Genomic DNA, 23092 nt, shown 5'->3' with positions numbered 1-23092 from the left:
GGATTCTTAAACACCGCACCACTAGAGAAGTCCAGAAAAAGTCTTTAGGAAATCCTGCATTGCTTAAAAATATTTATGTTTTTATATTTATAGAGCGCTAGTGTAAATTATATTATGCTTCAGAAATCCATTCCAGAAAAAGTAAATACAAGGATACTTTTACAAAAAAATGTATATTACTGAGGTTTGAAGTATAATCTGACCTTGTGAATGAGTAGTATTGGGTTGGCAAAAAAAGTTAATGTAGGTTTTCCCATAACATCTTGTGGAAAAACCCGAACGAACTTTTTGGCCGATACGTTAACATTAACTAACTCTCCCTGTGTTCCCAGAGGTGGGTTTCTCTTGGGTCAATGGCATCCAAATAATTTTAAAATTTAGCTGCAGAGATATTGTGTTGAAGGGGCATAAAGCCAGCATACCTAGAGTTCTGCAAAAAACTAAAGTGCTGTTTCCTGAAATAGCCAGAGGAACATGGGAAAACCACTTATATGGTTTATTTTCTTCAGGTGTCAGCAGTATTGCACTCAGATAATCAACACAGAGTTAAGTGAATTGTTTTTTGTGCATTTCATCCCCACTTCTTACTTTTTGTACCTTTCATTAAAAGTATCAAAATACAGCGGGTAGAGTGTGAACTTTGGAATCAGAAAGATATAGATATCCCAAGTCTTGAACTTACTTAATATATGACTGAAGGTAAGATACTTAAGGATTCTGATTCTCAGTTTCTTCATTTGTAAAAGTGGAACTAATTATGCTTACATCATGGATTAGGACTGGGAAGAACCTGGCAGTCCCGCCCCCCACCCCTTTCCTGGATATTCTCATTCACAAAAGAGTAGAAAGGGTTTGTTCCCCTCATTTTAGGTATGAGAAAACTGAAACTATAACATTGTCCAAATTAAATCAAAAAGGACTAAGGAGTTCAAATCCCAGTTGGTTTTTCAATGTAATACCAGACTGTTAACTTTAAAAAGTCTTAATGAAGCTTGATTAGTCTTTGAGAAAGTGAGAAGTAACTCTGAGAACATTGGCTGTCATCTTTAGGCACTTTTCTGTATTGATTTTGTGAGTTTTATCCTAAAGATCCTATAAAGTTAAAATTAGGTTTTTAGAACTTTTATTGACCAGTGAATGGGTAAACAAAAGGTGGTATATATATACCATGGAATGCTATTTGACCTTAAAAAGAAAGGAAATTCAGACGCATGCTACAACATAGATGAACTTGTGAAATAAGCCAGCCATAAAAGTATAAATACCATATGATTCTACTACTTATGTAAGGTACCTAGAGTAGTCAGATTCATAGAGACAAAGTAGAATGTTGGTTGCCTGGTGGAACAGGAGTTGGAATTTAATAGGTACAGAGTTTCAATTGGGGAAGATGAAAACTTTCTAGAGGTGGGTGGTGGTGATGGTTGCACAATGTGAATGTACTTAAAGCCACAGAGCTATACACTTAAAAATGGCTAAAATGGTAAAGTTTATGTTACGTACATTTAACCACAGTTTTTAAAGATTAAAACTTCTTTTTTTTTTTTTTTTTTTTTTTTTTTTGTGGTACACGGGCCTCTCACTGCTGTGGCCTCTCCCGTTGCGGAGCACAGGCTCTGGACGCGCAGGCCCAGCGGCCACGGCTCACGGGCCCAGCCGCTCCGCGGCATGTGGGATCCTCCCGGACCGGGGCACGAACCTGTGTCCCCTGCATCGGCAGGCGGACTCTCAACCACTGTGCCACCAGGGAAGCCCTGAAGTGACTCTTTAACTTCAATTCCAGATGAACTACAAAAGATAGCTTAACTATAGGAATATAATAACTCATAAGACAAAAGTTTTTTAATTTTTAAAAAGATTTAAAAAGTTTTAATCTTTAGGGCTTCCCTGGTGGTGTAGTAGTTGGGAGTCCGCCTGCCGATGCAGGGGACACAGGTTCGTGCCCCGGTCCGGGAAGATCCCACATGCCGCGGAGCGGCTGGGCCCGTGAGCCGTGGCCGCTGAGCCTGCGCGTCCAGAGCCTGTGCTCCGCAACGGGAGAGGCCACAGCAGTGAGAGGCCCGTGTACCGCAAAAAAAAAAAAAAAAAAGAAAAAAAAAGAGTCACTTCATAGTTTAAAGAAGTGGATTGTCACAGGCATTATGGGTTAAAATTTGCCTAAAAGTGACTATTAGATAAGCTGGTTTTTCTTGCCTTTATGTGCTGTAGGCCCAAGATGATTAAGTTATATTTTCTTTTTGGTTTTTAAAGCTAAGCTGAAATTATTCAGAAGGATTAAATTAATATGGTTCTTAGCTCACTAAAATAATTCAAAGAAACAGCCCCCAAATTCAAAGTCAGACTTAAAGACACATCTATTGTTTAGCAATTAGCAGTGGTGGAAAGGAATTTATTTTTCTAAAAATGGGATGATTTTCCACTGAGTTTTGTTAGATTTGTCCTACCCTTCCCAGGGATAGGCTGTGAGAAGTTCATATGAAAACCAATGCAGGGAAACAAATCTCAAAGCCAGAAAAAAAGAAGAAAGCTGAGATTAAGATTGTATGATTTTAAAAAATAACTTCTTTGTGGTTTAATTTTAAAGAGCTACAAACCCACAAGAATTGGCCTGCTACAGCATCTTTGAGACTTGACTCTCTTGCTACTTCCTGACTTGTCTTTTTCTCAACAGAGAGTAATCTTAGCAGATCTGTGTTTTAGAAGGGTATATATAACTGGGAGCAACATAGAGTATGGATTGGAACGGGGAGAGAATGGTGATAGGAACACCAAGGAGGAGAGGTGCATTCCTGAAAAGGACATAGGCACCTAGATACCTGGGTTTGGATCAAGTTCTATAATTGTCTCTGTGAACTTAAGCAAGTTATTGAACCAGTCTAAGCCTCAGTTTGTCTGTCATATGAAGTTTATACCTTTCTGGCAAGGTTAATATAAAGATTAGTAGTAATGCATATAAAGCTTCTAAGTACCATGTTGGGCATATATAATTGATACTCAGGAACTGCTAAGTATTGTTCTCTCTTTAGACTTAGCAAGATGATTTAAGTATCCTCCTTAAGATTCCCTAAAGCTGTGCTCATTTTTTCACTTGTTGAGCAAACAAAAATGATGAGGATTGGGAGGGAAGTGATGAGTGTTTTGGTACAAAGGGAATCCAGGGTATGTTTTGTGGCTCAGTGTTGTTTAACTGGTTTTCACAGTTAGAAACTTGATGAAGAGTCAGTCAGGCACACTCAAGCGTAGTTCTTTTTGAGTCTCTTTTTCCAGTTGTCATTCATATCCACATCCCAGACATGCTTGTAGTGTATCATATTTGTCATTTGTTCATCTCACATTACACAGACTCTATCACTTAAACACTGATGAGAGAGTATTATTCATCCAATCACATTTATTGAGGACTGCCATAGCAAGGATATGAAGATAATATGAATAGAACCTAAGATCCCTGTTCACAAGTAGTTCAAAGGGACTATGTGTGCTCATTGTATTCCCAGTATTTACCATGGTGGTTTATACTAAGTAATTGTTTCTGGAATGAATGATCAATATAGTATAGGAGAAAAGACGTATAACACTTTACGGTGTAATAAATGCTGTAATTCTGTGATAAAATTAAAAAGCAAGCAAACAAAAAGCCTTCGGAGCCCTAGAGGGAAATAAGGAATGTTTCAGAAGGGAAAAGGGGAGGTTGAATATTTGATTGTATCCCGAGGTTGCTGGTGGGGAAGAAGGACTAATGGGGGAAATGAAGTCACATTCCTAGCTTAAGAAATGGCATGAGCAAAGCCTTGAAAGCATAACAATGCATGATATATTTGGTGAGTTGTCTGGTATGGTTTGATAGAAGGAGATAAAACTAGAATGATAGATTGGCTCCAGATTTTTAAGAACTAATGATATTATAAAGAGTTTGGATTTTTTTCTGTTTTCAGTCAGGAGCAGTCAAAGGAAGGGGTGGGATATATGATCAAATCTGAATTTTAGAAATTAACTATGAGGCCTTGGTAATGACTAGAGAGAGTCTAGGAAGGGAGACTTATGTTGTAGCTAAGTTGAAAGAGAATGAAATACTTAAGTCAGTGACATGAAAGATGGCAAAGAAGGAATAGATTTGGGGTATGTTTTGGAACTAAAATCCATTAGAATCCCAAGGGAGAATGAGAAAAGGAGTCACGGATTTGGGGGGACATTTCTATCTTGGATCAGTGGTTATTAACCACTGTTAGGGGAGATATGAGGAAGAATATGCTTGTGTGAAGATGGGGTCTGCTTTGGACATGGGACACATGAAGCAGATCCCACCTGTGTATTCACATAACACCATTTGCATACCTCTATTATACCAAGCACTATACTCTATTGTAATTACTTGTTTACTTGTCCATTTTCTTTACTGTAAGCCTGTCAAGGGTAAAGAGTACCTTTCCTCTCCGTAACACTGTACCTAGTGCCTGGCACATATCAAACACTCAGTACAGAATAGAAAAAAAAACAAAACACAAACACCCACATGAAATTAGGGAGAAAGACAGGGCTGCAGTATCATCAGCATACAAAAAAAATTTTTTTATAACCACATGAGGTACTGAGATAGCTAAGAGATCTTGTTCCATGGAACAAGAAGGAGGCCAGGATGGAACAAGAAGGAGGCCAGGATGAATTTAAAGAGTGAGCAGAGGGGCTTCCCTGGTGGTGCAGTGGTTAAGAATCTGCCTGCCAATGCAGGGGACACAGATTCGAGCCCTAGTTTGGGAAGATCCCTCATGCCGCAGAGCAACTAAGCCCATGCGCCACAACTACTGAGCCTGTGCTCTAGAGCCCGCGTGCCACAACTACTGAGCCCGCGTGCCACAACTACTGAGCCCGTGTGCCACACCTACTGAAGACCACCCGCCTAGAGCCCATGCTCCACAACAAGAGAAGCCACCGCAATGAGAAGCCCCCACACTGCAACTAGAGGAAGCCTGCGCACAGCAATGAAGACCCAACGCAGCCAAAAATAAACAAATAAAATAAAATCTTTTTAAATTAAAGAAAAAATAAAGAGTGGGCAGAAAAAAAGGAACTTAAAATTTTGACAGCTGGGAAAAGGTACCAGAGGTAGAAAATGGAAGCAAAAAGATAAGAGTTTCACAATATGGAAATGATCAGCATTTTCATTTATTTCAGCTGGTAGAAGTAAGATGAGAACTGAAAAGAATAGTTTGGGTTTTGAAATTTTGTATTGTTGATTTTTAAATGTTTATAGATACATATTTTTTTCCTTTCCGAACGGATGCTCAGAGAACGTTGAAGTACCCAGGGTCCCATAGACAAGGTTTGAATTCAGCTTTTAAAAGAGGATGTGCAGTGAAGCTTGGTGAGAGGTAAGGGAGCCAGATTTTGAGAGGGACTGCTCAGTGAGAGTGGGGAGTCCCATTGAAGTGCAGAAGGAGTTAGTGCTTCTCCTTCAGGAAGAGTTTCAGGAAAAGCAAGGAAACAAAGATGAACCAGAGTGCTGAACTAGTGGCCGGGAACTAGCACATTTTACTTGTCTCAAGCATGTCAAGTTCAATTACAAGTATCACGCAGACCTCTTTTATCAAGTTTGGTAGGTCACTTATTGGGAGGTGATTTTTCCTCTACTAATTGCACATTAGCAAATCCATGCCACTGCAAGTTCACTGTTTATGTTACTGCTGTGAATGATGTTAGAAACAGTACAAATATCTGATGGTATTCTGTCCCAAAAAAGTTCAAGTTTTTAAAAAGTAAACACTGATTATCCAGGAACTGACTGCTTTTGACGAACTGTCAAAAGAGCCTTTACCATGGCTAGTTCTTTTACATTTCACTTTCCTTTAGATGGGTTTATAGTTTTAAGAGGAGATTGAGAATGAAAATGAATTTTCATTCAACAAGATTGAGGTACATTATTTACTATGATCTTTGCAGAAGTGCATAGTTGAGCATAGAATTGTCACTTATGTTACAGAGCAGGATATAACATAACTGAACCTTTGGTTTGGATGCATGAGGTTGCATAATTAAGCAAAATTACCTATCATTTTAAGTCAGTTGATGTGTTAAAGGACATAGAATGAAACATCCTTGAACTGGCACTCACCAACCTGGCCCTGTTGGTAACTGGACATGTTATATAAGGATCTAGGCTCATCACTTATATAAGAAGGAGACAAACTGTGAGTGCCTACCAAATACCAGGGTGTTCATATGTATATTATTTTGTTTAAAGTGGAATAAAAATCTTTACTCTGTATACCTTACAGAATTGTTAGGATGATAAAATGAGATAAAGAATGTGTATATTTTAGTAATCTGTAAAGTACTATACAAAGATACAAAGTATTCCTTTACATGTAGTTAGGTATAAATAAATTAGAATATGGAACTAAGAATGTTATATATTTTTGCACTAATATTGTTTCCTGAATTGAATTTCCAAAATCAGTTTTACTTGTTAATTCCTTTAAAATTGGAAGTTTCACTCTCCAGTTAATGAAGAGAGTGATGAAATGGAAAAGAACTGGCCATCATCAAGACTCTTGATAGCCCTTCAATAGCAGTTGGCTCCTGGATATACATATATCTATTCCTTAGTAATTTTTATAATGGCTCCATGAGGTAGATAGTACACCATTTTCATTTAGATAATAATGTTATAGATATAATGGCTCCATGAGGTAGATAGTACACCATTTCATTTTCATTTGAGGCTTGGTGTGACCATGCTTACACTATTATTAAATAGTAGAATCAGCATACTAACTTGGATTTTTTTCTAACTCTTAATTGTGTGCTTTACCGTCACAAATATGACTTCTGTTCTTACTGTCAGTCTGTAAAAGCTGCTCTTGCCTTTTCATGGGTGGCTCTTGTTCTTTTCCATCTTTATTTGCCACTTATCCTATTTCTTTAGCAAATATTTGAGCACCTACTATGTGCCAGTCATTCTTTCACTTGTTAGGGATACAGCAGCTAATGAAACAGGCAAAAATCCCTGCCCTTATGCTTACATGATACTTAAAAACAAATGATTAAAATGTAAAACGTGTCGAATGGTGATAGGTGGTATAGAGAAAAGTAGAAAGGGATGGCAGTGCAGGGTATTTGGGGGAGGAAGTTTATACTTTATTGTCCATGAGAATTGGAATTAGAATAGGGGGCTTCGTGTGGTAATTGGGGTAAGTAGGGATTAAAGACAACAAAATTAGTTCTTATGGTCTCAAGACAGAGGTTGTAAATACTCTAGAATTTTGCCAGGAGTATACCAAGTTCTGGGGGCACCTCTTTATTGTGGAGTCCAGGGAAGGGGTGGTCTTATTCAGAGACCTTGGAGGCCATGGGCTCCCTTTTCACTTGTGCCCACGGAGGCCAGAGAAGATGAGTGTTATTATATAACCTTTCCTGTACTGCGTAGTGTTTTGATAAATCCCATTCCCACTAAGTGATTCAGTTACTTTCAGGTGCCAAAACAAATAGTAAAGTATCTTATAAAGTGTACTTTCCTGTCACCTCCTCAAAGAAAATAGGTTGAACTTTGAGCCTGCCGAATCTTCTCAGTTTCATAGTATAAATATCAAAGTATAATATTTTTGAGTCTAGAATACTGTAGAAAGTTCTCAGTGTCTCTGAGATCATAGCTTTAGGGAACTTTCCCAGGCCCTCTGCTATCTTACTATTAGTAACATTTTAAAAGATGGAAAAAAGACTAATTAAGCATGAAAATCTTACCCAAAGTACAAGTTCTAAAAAAGATAGAGACTCCTTTATCTGATACTTACTATTTTGGAACAAAGCCCAAACATTTGTAGCATTGGAAAAGCATCATCATCTAATGGAAAGAGCTTAGCTTCTGGAATCATAGATATGTTGGTTCAATTTTTGGCTTTGCTTCTAACCAGTTAAATTACAACCACTACCTTGAACAAGTTACACCGTCTCTCTGAGCCTCAATTTCCTAATCTGTGAAATAGATATATGAATATTAAGTTTGCCGTTCAGGGACTCAACATCAAATTGTAACACAACATAATAGGTACTGTAAGAAATGTAAATTGCTATGGGAACCGAAACAAGGCAGGCAGTGCATTTGACTCTGGGGAAAGAATGGGCAGGCCACGTGGAAAAGGAGGGTTATTAGATCATGAACGATTATTTCTAGTTGTCTGAGTACGGAAGCAAGGGAACCACTTTAGGAGGAGGATCCTAGGAGGGCAGATACCTCAAGGTATTAACATATATATCCTTGGCAAAGACATTACCTCCTCTAGTATATTTTTTAACTCTTCCAACATGTTTCCATAGTTTTCTTTACCCTAAATCAGTACCTATTAACCTGTTCAATTTGCCTCTGTTCTCTACTAAATTATAAACTCCTTTTGGGCAAGAATCTATTTTTTCTTGTTTAGCATATTCTATTCTTTATAAACTAGACACTTGGTAAGTATTCATTGCATAGATGAAGCAGAACTACATTTAAAAAAAAGTTTTCAAAAGTACATTTGAAGCATCTCTAAATGCTACGCTATGCATTTAGATTTAGTCCTATGAAAAGTAGAGCCTTTAAGCAAGGAAGTTAGTTTAAGTAGAAAGCAGCAGGGAGTCCAGGGTTTGAGCTTTAGTTATGCCTGATTAAATGACCCTACATGTCTTGGGTTTGCCATTTCCTTATCTGTTTAACAGTATTGATAATTTCTAGGTTTTCTTCCAACTATGGTATTAAGGGATTGTGTAATTCTTGCTGCCATGTGTTTATCTAGATGTTAGCCTTTGAGGAAAAAATAGTGCTTGGCATATGGTGTATGCTCAATAAACGTATGTTCAATTAAAAATCCAAAGCATAGATCAGGATTTCTTAATTGGAGAGACTAAACAGATTCTCAGAACCTTTACCTCTTTGGGGTACAAGATGAGCATACAGAGAGAACAACTTTTTTTTTTAAGAGCAACTTGTGTTTATTGGTTAAAGCTCTCTGAGTATAATGTTGTATCGTCTGTTCTGTTGTTGTTTTGGCAACCAAATGGGAACATTGCCACAAAATATGCAGAACCAGGTTTTTCTTTTTTTTTTTTTAGGAATTTTTTTAAAATTAATTTATTTGGCTGCATTCGGTCTTCCTTGCGGTGAGATCTTCGTTGTGGCATGCAGGATCTTTCGTTGCAGCACATGGGCTCAGTAGTTGTGGCACATGGGCTCAGTAGTTGTGGCACGTGGACTCTAGAGTGCATAGGCTCAGTAGTTGTGGCACGCTGGCTTATTTGCCCTGAGGCGTGTGGGATCTTAGTTCCCTGACCAGGGCTCAAACTCTCGTCCCTTGCATTGGAAGGTGGATTCTTGACCACTGGACCACCAGGGAAGTCCCCAGAACCACGTGTTTTTTTGTTTTGTTTTGTTTTTTGGTTGTACACAGGCCTCTCACGGGCCCAGCCGCTCCGTGGCATGTGGGATCTTCCTGGACCGGGGCACGAACCCATGTCCCCTGCATCGGCAGGCGGACTCTCAACCACTGCGCCACCAGGGAAGCCCCAGAACCACGTTTTTAAATGGTAGATGAGTTCGAGTTTTATTCCATGAGTCAATAAATAATTGAATAGCTTTTCATAATTGACACATTTTTAACTTCTTGCTGGAAATTTTTGGCCTGAAACTCTTTTATTGGTAATGTTCATATTAAGTTGAGTCCTAAGAAACTGTGGGATAGGAATATTGAGTTTTTAATAGACTTCTGATTTCTTGCTATGTAAGGTATTTCCCTGCTCTAGAATTTATGCTTGCCTTGCCTTGAATTTATTTTTTTGTGGGGCTAATATGAAATTTTGTTTCTTAAAACATGTTGTTAGTATAAGTATCAGCAGTGTTAGGAAAACCTTAGTTATTGTCCTAAGCACTTTCAATTTCATTTGTTTATATAGCTTTACAAATTAAAGGGTAGAAAACAAGTTCAGTACTTCATAATTTTTCTCTAAAAAGAATAGAGTTACAACATATGCCAAAGAAATCAGTGTAGGTAGGCAGAGTTATTCTCAAGGGAATATGTTTTATTTATTTATTTATTTATTTATTTATTTGAAATATGAAGTACCTTGGCCCTCAATTTCATCAAACTCCCTTATATCTGGAATAAAAAGCCTAAACTGTAAGTAGTGAAAGTCTTTGGGAAAGATTTTGGAAGTTTTTTTTCCCCCCCTAAGTTTTTCCATATGTATTTTGTAAAAATTAGAACATAATTGAATATCTGGCAGACATTCTATATGAGTATCTTTATGGTTTTTGTTTTTCAGGCATTTTTAAAATATTTAATCATTCATGAGTTGAGCTTCATTCTTGAGTCATGGATGACAAGGCTTCTGTTGGAAAAATCAGTGTCTCCTCAGACTCTGTGTCTACTCTTAATAGTGAAGATTTTGTCTTGGTTTCCAGGCAAGGAGATGAGACACCATCTACAAATAATGGAAGTGATGACGAGAAAACAGGACTCAAGGTAAAACTACATAACCTGCATTTCATTTAGCCTTGCAAAAGCAAAACTTGGCCTTAATAGGAAGGTATATGGAGTGAAAGTGACGACATGGAAATAATATCCTTTCTTTTTTTTAATGCTAAAGCGTTTTATTTATAATTAGTGATAGTGACAAATTTATATCTGATTAAGGACTTTCAATTTGATTAGCTTCTAAATCTTCTGATATCCCTAACTGTAAAAACTAGTGATCATAGTCTAAACATTTGTTATTTTAATATTGTTTTCATTTTCCCATTGAGTTAGAGGTGATTGTTTTTTTGGGGCCTGGTGTATGTAGTGTAAAGGCAGTGGCAGGTCTGCAGTGCTATTTATAAAAATAAGTTTTAGAATTACTAAAACAGAACTTAAAATTCCTGGCTTTTGGCCATTTCTGTTTATATTTTCTCAGCCAGATAAATCACTATTAACTTCTTTTCCCATACTCTGTTACTGTTTTGCTCTTTATGGATATAAGTAAGAACAGATTACCTGTTAATGTCACTTAAAATGTAAGTAGCTTTAAAAATATTTTGATTCTTGTTTATGTCTTATTTATTCAACAAGTGTTCATTGAGTATTGACTTTGTGCCAAGTACTGTTATAAATACTCAGGATACAGTAGCAAATAAGGCAAGCAAAGCCCCCTGCCCTCCTAGAGCTTTTAATCAAATGGGGAAACAGACTCTAAGCAAATAGGAAAATGAATATGTTAAGTAAATTTAGGTGCTTTGAAGAAAATCAAAGCAGAATACATGGATAAAGAGTGAATGGCAGGTACTGTTTTAGAGAATGTCTTGAAATGACATTTGAGCAGAGATCTGAATGAAATGAGGAAGAACTTGTTCATGGAGAAATGTGAAAAAGCACTTTCCGCGGGGAACAGAAAATAAAAAGACCCTGAGGAAGACCACCCTTTTTAGGACAGAGATTAGAGCAGAGTAAATAAAGTAAATAAAAAGTGCTAAAGTATGAGATCCAGTGATGTGTAGGAACTGGATCATGCAGCACTTTATAAAGCTTAGTAGGAATTTGGACTTTATTATAAATGTGAAGGGGATTTTTGGAGAGCTTTGAATGTGTTCACTGGCTGAGAGAGACAGCATGGCTGGTGTGAGCTTTGTGGACCCATTCCCCAGAAAAATTGGTGACAATTACTATGTTTTTTTAATTAAAGTCTATGAAAATGTTTTAAAGGACATAGAGCAATTGAAGAAACATTTATTCAGAGAAATTTACTAAAATTTGGTTAAGAATCTGGTATTTGAACCAAGACGTGTTTTTTCCTTCCCATCTCCCAGCTGAGCAAGATGGTAACTCCACTCCAGATTGGTACAGTCAAGAAAATAGGGTTTCCTCTCCCCACAGCTCCCACTTGGAGGGCTGTCTTCCAGTGAAGAGCAGGATGAGAGCATTCCTCATCCTGCCCCCGTCACCTTTTGCTGGCCAAGTGTGAATGAGTGGTAGGGGCTGCCTTTTTTTTGCCCAGACCTTACTTCTGGGATGAAGGCTCTACGTAGGGCACAGTGCTGCTGAGAATACTGAGAGCCCAATTGCCCTTACCCTTACCCTGGCTCTGGCATGTAAGGTAGTGGTTCCACACTAATAGAGGGAAGTCAAAAATACCAGAGATTACTACACAACCTCCCACACCTACCAAATACTCATTTGCTGAAGATGTGTCACTCAGACAGAAGTACGTCATTGTCTACACTCTGAACTTTATAGCTATAGCTCAGAGATTTTGCCTGCAGTGAGAAGTGGGCCATAAAACAGCTCCTTATCTCTTCCCAAGAACCGACTTTATTTACAACAGAGGGCTTCCCTGGTGGCTAAGTGGTTAAGAACCCACCTGCCAATGCAGGGGACATGGGTTCTAGCCCTGGTCCGGGAAGATCCCACATGCTGCAGAACAGCTAAGCCTGTGCGCCGCAACTACTGAGCCTGTGCTCTAGAGTCCACGAGCCACAACTACTGAGCCCACATGCCACAACTACTGAAGCCCGCACACCTAGAGCCCGTGCTCCACAACAAGAGAAGCCACCACAATGAGAAGCCCGTGCACTGTAATGAAGAGTAGCCCCCGCTTGCTGCAACTAGAGAAAGCCCACACACAGCAACAACAAAAAACCCCCCAGTGCAACCAAAATAAATAAATAAATAAATAAATAAATAATTTTTAAAAAGCATATTTACAACAGAGTGTAGAGAAGTTCAAGCCTAAGGGTACCCTCAAAAACAGTGGAGGTTGTGGTGAAAGGTAATTGGGAAGAGATTGTTAGATTGGTTGGACATACGGTTTAATTGTAGGCTTGCAGGGAGAAGACCGCCTGTGGTAGGGACAGATCTCAAACATTGACCTCTGGAGCTCTCCTGTCAAGGTATCCCAATTTGATTGGTTTCTTCTATGGAGCAATTTATTACCTTAGTGGATTGTTGAAAACTGTTGAGCAAATCAGCCACGATTAGTGGAGTTTAATATCCACATGTAGTCATAGAGACAGAGCATCCTGCCAAAACTACTACCCCAGGATGACTGAAGGCAAATCGAAATTACCCCAGAGGAGCAACATCAAAGGTTTAACACCATGGGAATTAGGGGAATAGAATTTACTAAAATAAGTCAGCTAGTCACTAAACAAACAAGCAAGCATAAAAAATAAGTCCTAGGGTGTGGAGACCAGTACCGAGAACTGGAACAACGTCATTACCTAAAGTATCTAGTTTCCAACACAAAATGTGAGACATGCAAAGAAACAAGAAAATACTACCCATACATCATTTTTAAAAAGGCAGCACATACTGCTTGTGAGAGTCATATTGGACTTAATATGCAAACTTTGAAAGTAGCCATTACTAATATGTTCAGTGAACTAAAAGAAATCATGCTTAAAGAAATAAAGGAAAGTATGATGACTGTAAAACCAAATAGAAAATATCATTAAGGAGATAGAAATTACAAAAGAGCCAAATGGAAATTCTGAAGTGGAAGAGCACAATAACTGAAGTGAGGAATTCACTGGAGAGGCTCAACAGTTAATTTCAATGGGTAAAAGAAAGAATTAATGGAAAGAAATGTGATCAAAATGGCAGTACAGGAGTTTTCTACCACATGAGATGAGAGTGCCTTCATGGAAGTCCAGGAGTCCAGCAGAGAAGTTCCAGCACATTGTTGGGGCAAAAACATCCAAGATTGGACCCATTGAAGACGAAGAAAGGAACAGTTTCATTTTATGTGTGTCACCCCACCCCCAAGGTGGCACAGCTAAGTGCCAGCAGATATTTAGCTCATGATTTCTTCTGTGGCGGAAAGTGAGTGTGTGATTGAGCGCCTGACTTTGCCAGCTTTGTGGTACACTGCCAGAAGGGCCCATTTCTTTCTCACTCCATCCAGAATACTGAGTCATAAACTGGATAACCTGGGGGTCGACAGTTGTGCTGGAAGAAGAGCAGCCAAGGTTGGGAATGGAACATATCCAAGGGGTGTGGATCCTATTAACTGCTTTGGGGACTCCCTCAGGAAGCCCACCCATGAGCCACTGGGGACAACTCCCCTGCCAATCCCCCAGCTGGCCCATGGCCACCTCTGAGCTCCACACTCCTCACCCAAAGGTGTCCCTACCCTGTGGCTGCCTCCCTGTGCACAACCCTGAGGGCAAGAATGGTATGTGTGAGTCTTTGCAAATGGCTGGTGAGCACATGCAAAAAGTCAACCTGATTCTGTGGGATTGGAAGAAACCACACACTTGAGCACTCATCATCATCTTAGGGAAAACAAATGCGATAGAGAGCATCAGAACACTGGATCAAGCAGAAGAAAGTATTGTGAAGGACAAGACAGATTATTTGAAATTATCTAGTCTGAGAACAGAGGGGAAATGAAAAGGAGTGAAGAAAGCTGGCCCATGGCCAGCTGGCCCAGTTCATAGTGTGAACTACGGCATACCACTAAAATGATCAGTCTATGCAATATTGGAGTCCCAGAAGGACAGGAGAGGGAGAAATGGGCAGAAAGCTTATTTAGAGACATAATGGTTGAAAACTTCCCCAATTTATTTTTTAATTATTATTTATTTAATTTGGCTGTGTTGGGTCTTCGTTGCTGCACATGGGCTTTCTCTAGTTGCAGCAAGCGGGGGCTACTCTTCATTGCAGTGCACGGGCTTCTCATTGTGGTGGCTTCTCTTGCTGCAGAGCATGGGCTCTAGGCGCGTGGGCTTCAGTAGTTGCAGTATGTGGGCTCAGTAGTTGTGGCGCACGGGCTTAGTTGCTCCGTGGCAGGCGGGATCTTCCTGGACCAGGGATCGAACCTGTGTTCCCTGCACTGGCAGGTGGATTCTCAACCACTGCACCACCAGGGAAGCCCCAAAACTTCCCAAATTTAGGGAAAGATTTGGATATCTGAGTTCATGAAGTTTATAGGTTCCCCCAAAATTTCAACCCGAAGTGATCCTCTCCAACATATATTACAATAAAGTTTTAAAATCAAAGACAAACAGTTTTTAAAGCAGCAAGAGGGGAAAAAAAAACTATCTCACATTACAAAGGAACCCCCCATAAGGCTTTTAGCAGATTTCTCAGCAGAAACCTTGCAGGCCGTAAGAGAATGGGATGATACATTCAAAGTGCTAAAAGAAAAAAACTGCCAACCAAGAATACTTTAGTTGGCAAAGTTGTCCATCAGAAATGAAGGAGAGGGAATCCTCTGGGGCTTCAGTGGTTAGGACTCATGCTTTCACTGCCAAGGGTGTGGATTCAATCCCTGGTCAGGGAACTTAGGTCCTGCAAGCTGTGCAGCATGGCCAAAAAAAAAAAAAAAAAAAAAAAGAAATGAAGGAGAGAGAAAGATTACAGATTTTCCCCTCAATCTGAAAGTAGAATGTTCCTATGAAACTTCGTAAGCTGAAATGGCATATAGTGAAGAGTATCCCCTGCTTTCTGAAAGTTTGTGTTACACCCCTTCGCTTTTACAAGCGACCTACATTAGTACAGTAATTGCTTTTTTTTATAAAAGCAAAAATCCTCTTCAGGTTTCTTTCAGTTAGCGAAAACAGGTACTAATGTAGGGCTTTCTAAAAGCAAAGTGGCATATTGCAAACTTTGGGAAAGTGGGGGGTACCTGTACTTCCCAAATCACTGCTGAGGGAGTTGATCATCACTAGACCTTAAGAAAAGTGGTTAAAGGAGTTCTTCAATCTGAAATGAAAGGACACTAATTAGTAACATGAAAACATACGAAAATATAAAACACTGGAAAAGATAAGTATATAGTCAAAATCAGTATAGTCTGATACTGCAATATGGTGGTGTGTTGATTAAGAAACTAGTATAAAAGTTAAAGGACAAAGATATTAAAAATAACAATAGCTACAATGAATACATAATATAGAAAGTTAAATTGTGACATCAAAAACAAAGTGTTTGGGGAAGTAAAAGGTAGAGTTTTGTATGTGATTGAAGTTAAGTTGTTACTGTTAATATACTGTTATATCCTGTAAAATGTTTTATGTAAACCTCATGGTAACCACAAAGTAATAACCTACAATAGATCATAAAAGATAAGGGATCAAAGTATACCACTACAGAAAATCATCAGTTCACAAGGGAAGATAGCAGGAGAGGAAGAAAGGAACAAGGGAACTACAAAACAACCAGAAAACAATTATTTTTTAATTACTTAATTTATTTTTGGATGCGTTGGGTGTTTGTTGGTGCACGCGGGCTTTATCTAGTTGTGGTGAGCGGGAACTACTCTTTGTTGTGGTGTGCAGGCTTCTCATTGCGTTGGCTTCTCTTGTTGTGAGGCATGGGCTCTAGGCGTGAGGGCTTCAGTAGTTGGGGCTTGCGGGCTCTAGAGTGCAGGCTCAGTAGTTGCGACGCACGGGCTTAGCTGTTCTGCAGCATGTGGGATCTTCCCGGACCAGGGCTCAAACCCATGTCCCCTGCACTGGCAGGCAGATTCTTAACCACTGCGCCACCAGGGAAGTCCCCAGAAAACAATTAATTACATAATATTAGTAAGTTCTTATTTATCAGTAATATTTTAAATGCAAATGAATTAAATTGTCCAATCAAATGACAAGTTTCAGAATGTATTAAAAAAACAAGACCGCACTATATGCTGCATATAAGAGACTCATGTCAAGCCTTCCCTGCGCCACCAGGGAAGCCCCGTTTTGCATTTTTAAAAATCGTATATAAATGGAACACACAGTACGTGCTTCTGTTTATGGAGTTGGAGGGGATGTCTGGCTTCTTTCAATCAGCTTAATTACTTTGAGATCATTCATGACTGTGGTAATGAGAGTTCATTGTTTTTTTTTAAGAGTCTAAATACTTTTCACATATTGTTTTATTTATTTTTTTATAAAAGTTCCGAGAAAAGGTCTTTGTTTTATACATATATATATTCCAACTTTATTGAGACTTAATTGAAATAAAACATTGTATAAGTTTAAGGTATACAACATGATGATTTGATACACATATATATTGGAAAATGATTACCACAATAAGGTTAGTTAATACAACAACCATCAACTCACGTAATTGCCATTTTTAAAGATTAATCTCTTAGGAACTTTCAATTAATTATATAATGTAGTAATGTTAGCTATAGTCCCAGTGCTGTACCTTAGATCCCCAAAACATATCCACTACCTAACTGGAAGTCTATACTGTTTGACCAACATTTCCTCATTTCTTCCACCACCACTGCCCACCTCTGGGCAACCACCATTTTACTCATGAGTTTGGCTTTTTTAGATTCCACATATAAATCGTGGAATGTGGAATATGTTGTGTTTCCATATTTGTTTCTTTCAAGGTGTTTTCTGATTTCCCTTTCGATTTCTTCTTTGACCCAATGGTTGGTCAGGAGTAAATTGTTTAACTTCCACATATTTGTAGATTTTCAAGTTTTCCCCATTGTTTTATTTCTAGTTTTATACCACTGTAGTCAGAAAAGAATCTGATTATGATGTCAGTCTTCTTAGATTTGCTAAGATTTGATTGCTCTGCAACGGGAGAAGCCACAACAGTGAGAGGCCCACGTACCGCAAAAAAAAAAAAAAAAATTGGCTTGTTAACCTCTACAAAGATGTTACCTGGGATTCTGATAAGGACTGCACTGAATGTGTAGACCAATTTGAGGAATAATGCCATCCTAACAAGTCTTCTAATGCATGAACACTGGATGAATTTCCATTTATTTAGGTCTTCTTTAATTTCTTTCAACAATGCTTTGTGGATTTCAGAGTATAAGATTTTCACTTTTTTAAACAATGCAAAGTATTTAATTCTTTTTAATGCTATCATAAATGCAATTGTTTTCCTACTGTCATTTAAGATTGCTCCTTACAAGTATATAGAAATAAAATTGATATTTGCATGATGATCTTGTATTCTGCAATCCTGCTGAACTTACTAGTTTTAATAATTTTTAGTGGATTTCTTAGGACTTTCTACATACAAGATCATATACAACTGCAAACAGAGATGATTTTTATTTCCTTCTTTCCAATATGGATGTCTTTTAGATTTTTACATGCCTGACTGCTCTGGAAATAACCTCAAGTACAATGTTGAACAGATATCCATGTATTGATCCTAAAGGGAGGAGGGAAAAATCTACTCTTTCACCAGCGAGAATGATTTTAGCTGTGGGTTTTTCACAATTGCTATTTATCTAGTTGAGGAAGTGCCATTCTATTCATAGTTTCATTTGTTTACTTTCATGACAAAGTGTTGAATTTTTATCAAATGCTTTTACTGTGTCTACTGAAATGATTATGTGTTTTTGCTTTTAATTCCACTGATATGGTATGTTACATTAATAGATTTTAATATGTTAAACCAAACTTCGATTCCTTTGATTCCCACTTGATCATGGTATGTAATCCTTTTCATATGTTGATGAATTAAGTCTGCTGGTGTTTTGTTGAGGATTTTTGTCTCCATATTTATAAGAGATACTGACGTGTAGTTTTCTTGTGATATCTTTGTCTAATTCTGGCATCAGGGTAATATCATCCTCATAAAATGAATTGGGAAATATTGTCTCCTATTTTTTGGGGAGTGTGTTAAGTACTGGTATTCTTAGTTACACATTTGGTAGAGTTCAGCAGTGAAGTCATCCAGGTATATTTTTTATTGCTAATTCAATCTCTTGTTATATGTCTATTCATATTATTTATCAGTTTCATTAGTGTTTTTCTTGAAATTTGTCCATTTAATCTAAGTTCTCTAATTTACTGGCATATTATTGTTCGTAAGATTCCTTTATAATCCTTTTTATTTATGTAAGTTTGGTAGCAATGTTTTATTTCTGATTCTAGTAATTTGTGTCTCCTCTTTTTCTCTTGGTCAATCTAAAATGTTGTCAATTTTGTTGATCTTTTCAAACAACCAGCTTTTGGTTTCACTGATTTCTCTATTGGTTTTCTCTTCTGTTTCATTAATTTTCACCCTAACCTTTTATTTCCTTCTGCTTGTTTTAAGTTTAGTTTGCCCTTGTTTTTCCAATGTCTTAAGGTGAAAAAGTAAGTTATTGATTTGAGATCTTCCTTCTCTCATAATATAGGAATTTACAAGTAGAAATTTCCCTATAAGCATTATTTTAGCTATACTGTATAAGTTTTGGTATACCTTCATTTTCATTCATCTCAAAGTATTTTCTAATTTCCCTTTTAATTTCTTCTTTGACCTATACGTTATCTGGGAGTATGTTGTTTAATTTCCATGTATTTGTTAATTTTTCAGTTTTACTTCTGTTATTGATTTCTAATTCATTTCACTGTGGTTGGAAAAATAATTAAGGTGTACTTGAGAGGAATGTATATTATTGTTGTTGAGTACTCCATAGATATGTCAGGTCAAAATGGTTTATAGTGCTGCTCTAGACTTCTATTTACATATTGGTCTCCTGCTTAGTTTTTCTATCCGTAATTGAAAGGAAGTATTATAACAACAATTATTGTTGAACTGTCTATTTCTCTCTTCATTTCTGTCATTTTTTGCTTCATGTATTTTGAAGTTCCTTTATTAGGGATTTCACTGTTGGACCTTCCTGGTGGTCTGACCCTTATAGGATTATAAAAAGCCCATTTCATCTGTAGTATCATTATTTGTTTTAAAGTCTGTATTGCCTAACATCACTATAATCACTCGTTTTCTTGTGACTGCTGTTTGCATATCTTTTCCCATCTATTTAAGTTAAATATATTTACATCTTTAAATCTAAGGTGTGTCTCCTAGATGTTGTTTTATCCAGTGCTGACAATTTCTACTTTTTGATCATATTGCTTAATCCATTCACATTTAATGTTATTATTGATATAGTTCAAGTTAGGTGTGCTATTTTACTTTTTGTTTTTTATTTATCTCTCATGGATTTTTCATTCCTTTATTCCTCCCTTACTACTTTCTTTAGCGTTTAGTAAATAACTTTCTAATGCAGCACTGACATTTCTTTAATATTATATATATGCATATGTATATGTATGCATGTGTGTGCACGTGCACACACACATATACATATATACGTGCACACACCACTGTAGTGGTGCCCGTTTGGATTCTTACTCTTCTTCCGCACCTCATCATCCCTCCCCCAAGGCAACCACTCTTCTGCTTTCTGTGAGTGTAGATTCGTTTTGCTTTTTTTTTTTTTTGCGGTATGCGGGCCTCTCACTGTTGTGGCCTCTCCCGTTGTGGAGCACAGGCTCTGGACGCGCAGGCTCAGTGGCCATGGTTCACGGGCCCAGCCGCTCCGTGGCATGTGGGATCTTCCCGGACTGGAGCACGAACCCGTGTCCCCTGCATCGGCAGGCGGACTCTCAACCACTGCGCCACCAGGGAAGCCCAACAAGCCAATTTTAAAATTTGTATGGAATAGCAGAGGACCCTAAATAGCCAATATAATGTTGAAAATAAAGAACGCAGTCGGAGGACTCACGCTTTGCAATTTCAAAACTTATAGAGCGGTGGTAATCAAGACAGTGTAGTACTGACATAAGGATAGGCATGTAGGTCATTGGAATATGTTTGAGAATTCAGAAATAGAACCATGTTTCTGTGGTCAGCTGATTGAAGCAAGCGTAGTAATACCATTCAGTTGAGAACAGATTTTTTTTCCCCAACAAATTGTGCTGGGACAACTGGATAGTCAAATTCAAAAGAATGAAGTTGTACCCTTATATCACACTATATATAAAAATTAGCTCAAAGTAGATCAAAGACCTCAGTATAAGAGCTAAAAGTATAAAACTCTTAGAAGAAAATAGGGGTAAATTTTCATGACTTCAGGTTTAGAGGTGGATTCTAAGATATACCAAAAATACAAGCAACAAAGGAAAAAGAATAGATTTAATTGGACTGTATCAACAATAAAGTCTTTTCTACCTCAAAGGATACTATCAAAAAAGTGAAAAGTCAACCCACAGAATGAGAGAAAAATGTTTGCAAACTGTAAGTTACTTGTATCTACGATATATAAGGAGCTAAGCAACCTAAATGTTTATCAACTACCAAATGGATAAATAAAATGTGGTCTAGAGTGGAATATTAGTTGGTCATAGGAATGAAGTACTGATGCATGCTGCAACACAGATGAACCCTGAAGAACATTATGTTAAGTGATAAGCAAGTCACAAAAGTCCACTAATTACAGCGTTCCAATAGTATGAAATGTCTAGAATAGTCAAATCTTTAGAGGCAGAAAATAAATAAGTGTTTGCTTAGGGTTGGAGATACTGGAGGAAGAGAGAGTTGATACCTCAGGAGGTAGGGTGTTTTCTTTTTGAGGTAATGAAAATATTTTAAGATCGACTTTGGCGGTGGTTGCACATATCTGTTAATATACTCAAAACCATAGAATAGAATGTATACTTTAAATGGGTGAATTGTATTTGGAAATGTCCCAGTACAAATACTTCGGAAAGCTGGATGAAAGAATAAATAGCCTTTCAGTTACGTAGCTCTATTCACAAGAAAGTGAAGAAAGTCCCCAAGGAACAAAAGCAAAGAGGAACCTGAAAGCCAGACCTATACACATGTGCTGACTTTGGGCAAGATTGACAGCAAGAAGAGCAGGCTGTTTGAGTCCTGAAAGGGAGAGATAATGTTAGCTTGGACTAGAGGGTGAATGGACTGTGATTCAGGATATATTTTCAAGGTAGAGCTGATTGGTATTAAGGTGGGCAAATTAGATATGGGATTTGAGGCAGAGAGAAGTAAAGTTGCTTCCTAGATTTTGGCCTGAACTGTTAGGTATATGGTTTCACCATTTAGTGAAATGGGCAAGAGATAGGAAGACCAGGTTTGGGGCAGGGGACAGGGGAATCAAAGTCCTGTTTAGGACATATTAAATTTGAGATGACTATTAGATGTCATTTTTAGATGTCAGGTAGTTAGTTGCATGTATGTGACTGATGTTCAGGAGAGAGAGTGGCTGACATCCAACAGTATATAGATGGTATTCAAAGCTACAGGATTAGATGAAGCAACAAGGGAAAAGCAACAAATAACATAGAAGGGAATCCCAATAAGGTTACCAGCTGATTTTTCAGCAGAAACAGACAACTGTTTCAAGGATTTTTTGCTAACAAAGAGGAGCTGAAAAATAGAGAGGTACCTGAAGGGTGATATGGATTCCAGTGAGGGGTTTTATGATATTTATATACTGATAAGAATTATTCAGTAAAGGGGGACGTTGCTACTACAAAATAAGAGCAAACTCTTTGATTCAATTAGGGAAAAGGGTTTTGTGTGTATAAGTGGAAGGGTTAGCCTAGGAACAGTTTCTGAAATAGGAAGATAGCATAAGTGAGTACAGATGCAAATAGATCAGTCTTCTCTCCTTTTGGATTTGTTCCTGTCGAAAATTTTCTTGTTAATTTTTGAAGTACTGTTAGACTTATTCTTTCTGTTTCTTATTTGATGAACCATTTTCGGTAAATGGAAAGGACCCTCAGGGCTTCTCGAGAGAACTTTTTGCTCACTCTCATTTATCTTGTTCACCAAAAGGAGATAGTTCTGTTTTTGGGTTTTTAAAAATATTAATTAATTAATTAATTAATTAGTTTCTGGCTGCGTTGGGTCTTCATTGCTGTGCCCAAGCTTTCTCTAGTTGCGGCGAACAGGGGCTACTCTTCGTTGCGGTGTGCAGGCTTCTCATTGCAGTGGCTTCTCTTGTTGTGGAGCATGGACTCTAGGCACGTGGGCTTCAGTAGTTGCTGGCACCTGGGCTCAATAGTTGTGGCTCACAGGCTCTAGAGCACAGGCTAGAGCGTGTCTCCTGCATTGGCAGGTGGATTGTCAACCACTGCGCCACCAGGGAAGCCCCAATAATTCTGTTTTATAGACCAGGAAATTGATCAACATGTTTTCCAAATTTAAAATGTTTCCTCTATGTATTTTCATGTAATTACAGTACATCTACACAGCATATTGGTTTATTGGCTACAGAACTAGTAAGTGAAGATTAAAAATCATTGTTAAATCTGTGAGATCTGTCATCAGAAGAAGGTATAATAGGATATCTACAGATGTGTTGCCAGTGATGCCCACACTTCTTTGTGAAACTGTTT

General features: G+C 38.0%; 1 protein-coding gene across 4 annotated transcripts in view; it reads left to right on the top strand.

Annotated features, from left to right (window-relative positions):
* Positions 1-23092, top strand: part of RABGAP1 (RAB GTPase activating protein 1) — a 151186-nt gene that overhangs the window by 6022 nt on the left and 122072 nt on the right. For 2 of the 4 annotated variants that reach the window (XM_082621322.1, XM_082621323.1), the window contains one exon: positions 10288-10487. The exons of 1 other annotated variant lie outside the window; for it this stretch is intronic. In XM_082621322.1, the coding sequence (XP_082477448.1) occupies positions 10338-10487 (150 nt within the window). In that variant the 5' untranslated portion in view covers positions 10288-10337. The remainder of the gene's footprint in view (positions 1-10287; positions 10488-23092) is intronic. One more of the 4 variants, XM_082621324.1, reaches the window with a different exon arrangement.

This window comes from Mesoplodon mirus, assembly GCF_964341445.2.
Source record: "Mesoplodon mirus genome assembly, chromosome: 1".
Taxonomy (NCBI): Eukaryota; Metazoa; Chordata; class Mammalia; order Artiodactyla; family Ziphiidae; genus Mesoplodon; species Mesoplodon mirus.
This window is presented reverse-complemented; position numbering and strand designations above follow the sequence as displayed.